Source organism: Phaethon lepturus, unplaced genomic scaffold (assembly GCF_000687285.1).
Source record: "Phaethon lepturus isolate BGI_N335 unplaced genomic scaffold, ASM68728v1 scaffold12142, whole genome shotgun sequence".
NCBI lineage: Eukaryota > Metazoa > Chordata > Aves > Phaethontiformes > Phaethontidae > Phaethon > Phaethon lepturus.
In genome coordinates this window covers 6643-14218 of record NW_010525593.1, presented here as the reverse complement: position 1 = coordinate 14218, position 7576 = coordinate 6643, and the positions used below count along the sequence as shown (strand labels likewise).

Here is a 7576-nt window from a genome sequence, read left to right as displayed (position 1 = left end):
CCCCCCCCCGCCTTTCCTCTTCTCTGTTGAAGACCTTTGGTGGCTTTTGCCGAGCGAACTGCACATTAGAAGGCAAAACCGTTGTGTGGGATGGGGTTTTGCACTAATAATGGTATAACACACGTTTATCTCTACAAAATGGCTTTGGTAGTGGAATGTTGGTAAACTCTCCTTATGACAAAAGGTTTTTTATCAGGCTCCTGTAAATCATCCCATGCACCAGGTCATGCAGTGGTGGTCATATTTGCCTTGCTCTTCTGTGAACCAACTATTGCTGCCTTTTAATTGCTGCCAGAGCCATTTCTTTTCTGCTGGCCTGATGACTGGGTGGAGATAGGGCTGAGCCAGGGCTGGAGCTGCCCTCCACCCTACCATGAGACCTCATGGTCTCACTCCTTTCCCCGTGATGATTTGGAGGGGCAGAGCTCAAGCTTGGCCCTCACAGCTTAGGTCCATGGTCCATGGCTTGGGACCAGCCAGACAATGACCAGTTTTCGTGCTGAAAGATGGTGTGGAGGTGTAGTTCCTCCCCACAAAAAAACCCCCAGCATGCTGGAAGAAGAGGTTGGGGACCCTCCACTCTGTTGCGGGGGCTGAGCAGAAGACGTTACCTCTCCTTGAAAAACTGTTATTTATGGAGCAAAACCAAGGCAGGTTGTAGGTGCTCTGCTGGGCTCCCACTCAGGACGTCTGCCTGGTGTGATGGCCACATGGGGATGGTGACTGGGCAGGGCAGATGCTCTGGAGCCAGGAGAACCTCATAACTTACTGAGTGTGACTTCGAGCATGAAGCTCTGGATGTGGCCCCTCTGTCTGTGCCCAACCCACCGGGGCCCATAGAGCGTTTTCTGCTTTTCTGCTTGCACTGAGGTTTCTCTCCGTTCTTGTATCCCGCAGACTGCCTGCAGCTGCTGCCGCTGGCGTCCATGGCGTACACCGTGACTTCCACGCCGGCGGGGCCCATCGGCTCCCAGTACTGCGTCTGCAAAGTCGAGTTGTCCATCTGTGGCCAAAATCTTCTGGACAGGGATGTCACTTCCAAATCTGACCCCTTCTGCGTCCTCTTCATGGAGGTCAACGGGAAGTGGGTGGAGGTAAGTCCTGAAGTTGTGTGGATTTCCTCCTCCTGTGGTTTGCCCGTGCTGGTGTCTCCTCCCTCTGTGCTCTGCTACAAGGCTGGTCCTCGTTCCTCCCCGAGCGGAGGTGGATGCTCTTCTGGTCCTCCTGAGGCTGTGCGCACGGCGCCGGTGTGTTAATCGTTCTGTGCTTTGCAACTGGTCCTTTCCTCGTCGGTGCTTTCTGCTTGGTGATGGGGGCTACGTTTGACTGCGGATCTCAAAATGCCGACCTCTGGCAAGGCGCGTGACAGGTGTGAAAGGATCTTGCCACCTTCAAAGTGGTCCCAGCCCCTTCTCAGTCTGCTGTAAGCTGAGGGTGCTTCAGATTTGGGTGCCTGAAATGCTGGTCCCATGTGACAGTTAGATGTTGTGAGGTCCTGCTTGCGACTTCAGGATACACTTCAGGATATGGTTTACTGGGCGTGGTGGTGTTGGGTTGATGGTTGGACTTGATGGTCTTAAAGGTCTTTTCCAACCTTAATGATTCAGTGATTCTGTGACGGGGCGTGTTTCTAGGTGGGTCAAGATAAGCCACTTCTTGGATCCTGAGTTGCACAGGAAGCTGCTCTCTGGGTTTCACTTGAAAGGTTGGCTCTTTCTAGGGGCCAGGAGTGAGGGCTGGGCAGGTCAGTCCAATGGAAAAACGTTCTCCAGGGCAGCTTGTGCTCTCAACACCTGTGGCCCCCTTCAAGAAGTATATTAAGGTCAACGGTCCTCAAGCCAGGCATTTCACGGACTGCGTTGTGGAGAGGGCAGGACGATGGGATGGGGAAGGAGACTCTTGGGAGCTGGGTGGATGAGGGGTTAGATCAGTTCAGCTGCAGACAGACAGCAACCGGCTGGCAAATCCTGAATGAACTCGTTGCAGACACTGGTCTTTCCTCCTTACCAGAAATCTCATAAGTACGTGCTGTATTTGATACTGGGAGGCCCTGAGAAGAAACTGCAGATGATCTTGTTATTTGCTTGGTTTCAGAAGCCATCTCCTTACAAATGAGAAAGGTAATTCCTACAGCAAGAGAGGAGGGGAGGGGTCATGACGTAGACAGTGGGATTACACCCTCAGAGAGTTTGCAGAGATGACACCAAGCCGAGCGGTGCAGTTGATTTGCTTGAGGGAAGGGATGCCATCCAGAGGGACCGTGACAGACTGGAGGACTGGACAGACCCATGCAAATCTTATGATGTTCAACATGGCCAAGTGCAGGGTCCGGCACCTGGCTCGGGGCAACCCCTGGTATCAGCACAGGCTGGGGGTGAAGGGATGGAGAGCAGCCCCATGGAGAAGGACCTGGAGGTGGGTGAAAAGCCGGACATGAGCCGGCAACGTGCGCTTGCAGCCCAGAAGCCACCCGTGTCCTGGGCTGCCCCCAAAGCCGCTTGGCCAGCGGGGCAAGGGAGGGGATCCTGCCCCTCTGCCCCGCTCTGGGGAGAACCCCCTGCCGGGCGGCGCGGAGCCCTCGGCACAGGAGAGACACGGACCTGCTGGAGCGGGGCCAGAGGAGGCCCCAGCAACGCTGCGAGGGCTGGAACAGCTCTGCTGGGAGGACAGGCTGGGAGAGCTGGGGGGGCTCAGCCTGGAGCAGAGAAGGCTGCGGGAAGACCTCATTGTGGCCTTCCTATATATAAGGGGGACAAGAAAGATTAGGATAGACTTTTAACCAAGACTTGTAGTGACAGATCAAGGGGCAACAGTTTTAAGCTGGAAGAAGGTAGGTTTAGGTTGGACATGAAGAAGAAATTTTTTACAATGAGGGTGTTGGGACACTGGCACGGGTTGCCCAGGGAAGTTGTGGATGCCTCGTCATTGGAAGTGTTCAAGGTCAGGTTGGACGCAGCTTTGAGCAACCTGATCTTGTGACAGATGTCCTTGCCCATGGCATGGCGCTGGACTAGATGTTCTTCAAAGGTCCCTTCCGACCCAAACCAGCCTGTGATCCTACGACTGTCCTTGCTGGCTTTGGGTGTCCCTGCTGCACCGGGACGTCCCGCTCAGCAGATGTGCGTGGCTGCTTGTAGCCCGTGCGCTGTGGGCACTGAGGAGCGCGCTGCCATGCTCCCGCGGCTGGAGGGTGGCGTATTTTTATTTTCCTTGCATGCGCTAAAGGAGCCAAGAGCTGGAGGACGGGACAGACCCATTCCTCTCACTCCCTACCCACTGGTAAGAGGACAGGAGGACTCCGTGGTTGTGCCATCCCCGGCCATGGGTGAACAGGGGACAAACCCATCCTCTCTGAGATGCAGACAGTGCACAAGGAGCTCTTGAGTGTGGTCCCTAGCCCACTGCTTCAGCGGGACGAGGCTGCCGCTAACCAGGCTAATGGAGCGCAAGGGAATTGACCCTCAGCAGCTGTTTGAATTATCTCGTAGCACTAAGTAAAATGTTGGCTTGATCCCAAAAGCTTTCTTCCCGGCATACCCGCCAACTGGATGTGTATTCCTTTGAAAATCCCCTTCCCGCAGGGAAGGGGCTGAGGGGTATGCCGTGTCGGGGACCGGGTGCTGTGCGTGCTGCTGGCACCGCAGTTCTCATCCAGAGGTTGCCCACATTGGCTCTGAGCAGCATGGCCTTGGTCATCACCTTGGTCATGCAGTGCTGCTGCAACAGCAAGAGGCCCCACTTGGGTGTGTCTTCCCAGGCAGATGCACGTCTTGGGCTTGGTTTTGTGGTCAGGGTGTGCACAACGTGGACCGGGAACCCCTAAGGATGGTTTTTGTGGTGCTTTATTGACTGTTCAACATCTCATGTGGAGAAGCTGTAGTCACCATCTCCTTCTGTAGCAGTTCGAGTTGGGCAAGGTGCCGACTGTGATAAAATTGGTGTCATGAATCCAAACTCCACAGTCTGTGGAAGAGCATTTAGCTCTGCGCCTAAGAAAAACCTTTTGGCTACAGGGGGAAAGGCTTTGGGCTAGCAACACCTGGAGAAAAAACATGGAGGTTTCATTTTATAAGTGCAGTTGTACGTAGTGTAAGACGCCTTATCAGCTGGTCTGGGAGGGAGCAGGTAAGCAGAGCGTGGGGGTGTGACAGATGGATACAGGCACCAGGGTCGGATGCAGCACAAAATGAGGAGCTGAAGGGCATTAAGTCATGTAAGCCAAATAAAAATCATCACAATTCCTGGGAAATTAGGTGGTCTCATTTTTCACATACTTGGACCAGTTGGGCAGCCTTAGAGCGCTTGGCCAAGGAGCTGGTGAATCAATGGGCATCACCTTAGGGTGTCCTGCAGCGGATCTCCTTGCTGCCAGCGGGGAGGTTGTAGGGGCAAAACTCCCCTTACCATGGTGTGCAATTAACTTTACTCAGCAGCCTGGGTGAGACTAATGAGCTTTCCAGCCTTGATAGGTGTCATCTCTTTGACCTGACTGTACTTTTCAGTACAATTTCTCTTTCTGTCAGTAACGTTTCAGTCCAGCAGTTTTGATTCCAAAGCTCTGTTTACAATACAAACGTGTGGTGGTTTTATTTTTCCTTTTGCTTCTCCTCTGCTATTTTTAGCTTCTTTTTAATTGGCACGATAGGCACTGGACTACCGTCACCATCACTGGAAGTGTTCAAAAAAACGCGTAGATGTGGCGCTTGGGGACACGGTTTAGTGGGCATGGTGGTGTTGGGCTGGCGGTTGGACTTGATGATCTCAAAGGTCCTTTCCAACCTTAACGATTCTGTGATTCTGTGGACGTCGGCCTTGAGCGGCAGGTCGCCTGGCGCTCCGCTGCTGCGGTTCCAGTGGAGGTTAGTGTGTTGCATCCCACCACACTGCCCGTGTCCTCCACACCGGGCTAGCGACATGTCCCAACCGTCAGACCCGGCTTAGGAAGTGGGTCTCCTCCTCCAGGACCAGCCCCAGCCGCGTCTAGTGGGGGGGCTGCGGCACCAGCTGATGCCGACAGAAAGGTTTCTGCTCGCTGTTCCTTCTAGCTGTCACATTTGTTCCCAAACACAATTATTTTGTCTTGCTGAGCTTAACAGGAATTAAAAAAACCCTTTCTGAATCAGCCTCGGAGGGGATGGGGGAGGGAGGGACGACAAACCACAGGCCGAGAAGTGACATGAAGATGGGTGACGTTTAGATGTTCTGCCTGATGATGTCATCTCGCAGGCACCATGAAAGACCTGGCCTGCGATGCCAGGAGCGGGGACACATGACTCAGCCGTGCCGCTGCCTTTGCGCCGCTCAGAGTCATCCGGCCAGCCCCGTGCCTTCAGCTCAAGCTCTCCTTGGCACTTGGGAGAGCATCTCCACATGTGGGAGCATCAAGCATCTCCACGTGTGGGAGCATCAAGCATGTCCACGTGCTGGGGATGCTTGAAGGTCTCTCGCCAACCTCCCTTCAGATGCCGGAGGACTCTCCGGCTGCGTTCATTGAACACAAGGGCTGTCGCTGGAGATGATTTCCCAGTTTGTGCTCGTTTTGTGGAATCAAGACTCTTGTCCAAAGAGATATCTTTAATTAGCCTGGTTGCCTCTTAAAACCCTCGTGCTTTTCTGCTCTTGGGTGGCGAAGCCACCTCTGCTCTTTATGGGGAACGCAGACCTGTAAGCGTTGAGGACGGAGGGGAAGGCAGGAGCTGACGGCATGCTTGTCTCCTCGTGGAGGCGGTGTGAAGAGGTCTTGTACGTGATGGTCACGGGCAAGGTGACCACTGGTCATCAAACCAAAGACCAAACCATGTGCAGCAATCAGCTGGGGGCTTGTGATCTTGTGCTTCACACTGACAATAGGCAGGAGAACAGGACACGGTTTAGTGGGCATGGTGGTGTTGGGTTGATGGTTGGACTTGATGATCTTAAAGGCCTTTTCCAACCTTAATGATTCTGTGTGTGATTCTGTGAGAATAATCACCCAGTTTAATCCGGGTGTTGAAGGAAGCCCCATCCCTCCAAAGTGTTACCTCAAGACACGTGGGATAGGTTTTTCTTCCCCTTCCCGGGCCACCCCTTCCAGGGCAAAACTGGAGATGGGACCTTAAGTTGCCTCCTTCAGGCTGGTGCCTGGGAACGAGAGGACTGGTTTCCCTCGGTCCCCAGCTTCCCTGTAGTTCAGAGAACATGGAAGGAGCTAAAATCCATCTCTGTTGCCTGCACAGTCCCGTCTCCTAGGCTTGAAAGGGGACTCGCGTGCGTTGCGCTGCTGAAATGAGGTAGAGCTCATGGATGCCCACCGCTCCTGGTCCACCGCATCTCCAAGCAGACGTTTGGCGTCCTTTGGTACGGGATGGCAGCAGAGAGGGAAGGATCTGTGTGAAGCTGTGTGAAACTTTCAGCCCGCCGGTGTTGATGTATTCGATTCCCTGGAGTGCAGCAGGTGGCTGTTCTGGGAACGCAGCATTTACTTTCAGCGTTTCTTGGCAATTAAGACACACTAAGCAACCAACTTCAAAAAAACACTGTGATAGTTGGTATATATAGCGAACTCACCACATTTCCACTCCGTCCCTCCACAACCTGCCTCCTCGTGCTGAATGAGTTTCTTTGGGACTAAGGTATGTGTTTGTGGGGGTTTTTTTAGGCTTTTTTTTTTTTAGGCTTTTTTCTGCTCTGCCGAGCTTATTCTTGGCTCTGGCACTGCCCATGGATGCCGGCGTGGGGGCTGTTTTCCACAGAGGTCTTGCCCTGGGACCTGGGCTGTGAAGGTGGCTCAGCCTTGCCTGGGAGCGGGTGTCCTGGCTGCGAGACGAGGTGGGACGCTGGTCAGGGCTGCGGCATGGCCGGGGTCTCCGTGCTGTCCTGCAGGTAGATGGGGTGGTCTTTCCAAAAGCCAAAAGGCTGACACTGCCAGCTCCTCTGGTGGGCACGTGGCTGGTTCCGGCTTGGATGCTCGGAGCCGTCGGCACTTCCCGTGGGGCTGCCTGGGGCAGGACGCCCTTCGCAAACCCACAGCCACCTCTTACGATACCGATATCTGCTCTCCTGACAAAAGCTCCTGCTTGGTTTGCTTGCTGGAGGGGTTTTCCCCCTTCGTTTCTTGTTCAGCGCCCAGGCCGTGCCGCCAGCATCCTCCAAACTTGCCCTTCCCTGGTGCCTCTCGGGATGGGTGATGGCCTGGCGGAGACGATGGGTCCTGACGTTAGAGTTCAGCCCCTCCTCGGCCATTGTCTTCCAGAAGTAAACACACCAGCTTTTCTCAGACCTCAGTTTCCCAGTTTTCCCAGTTTCTGCCACTTTGGCTAAAACCGTGGGTTGCCGTCTCTGTGCGAGCCAGCGTCGGGAGCCTGGCTGGAGCTGCCGTCCTCCCAGCCCTCCCGCGGTCTGAGTTACAGGGTGTGAGACCGATGCTCCGTCATCAGAGGGCAACGTCCCGGGACCTCCGGCACGGCTGTCCCTGGGATTTCTTTTTTTTTCCCCTTTCCTGGCTCACGCAAGGCTTCCCGTCCGCCCGCGCCACGCTGCGTCGCTAAGCCCACGCTTCCAGTGGCTGCCTGCCCGGGTTCCTCGGCTCCGATGGTCT

General features: G+C 54.6%; 1 protein-coding gene across 1 annotated transcript in view; it reads left to right on the top strand.

Moving 5' to 3' along the window:
* Positions 1-902: 902 nt before the first annotated feature.
* LOC104617476 (copine-2-like) overlaps positions 903-7576 on the top strand; it is a gene marked incomplete at its 3' end in the record, with an annotated part of 11571 nt that continues 4897 nt past the window's right edge. Inside the window, exon 1 of the mRNA XM_010282810.1 lies at positions 903-1094. Within this exon, the coding sequence (XP_010281112.1) occupies positions 927-1094 (168 nt within the window). The remainder of the gene's footprint in view (positions 1095-7576) is intronic.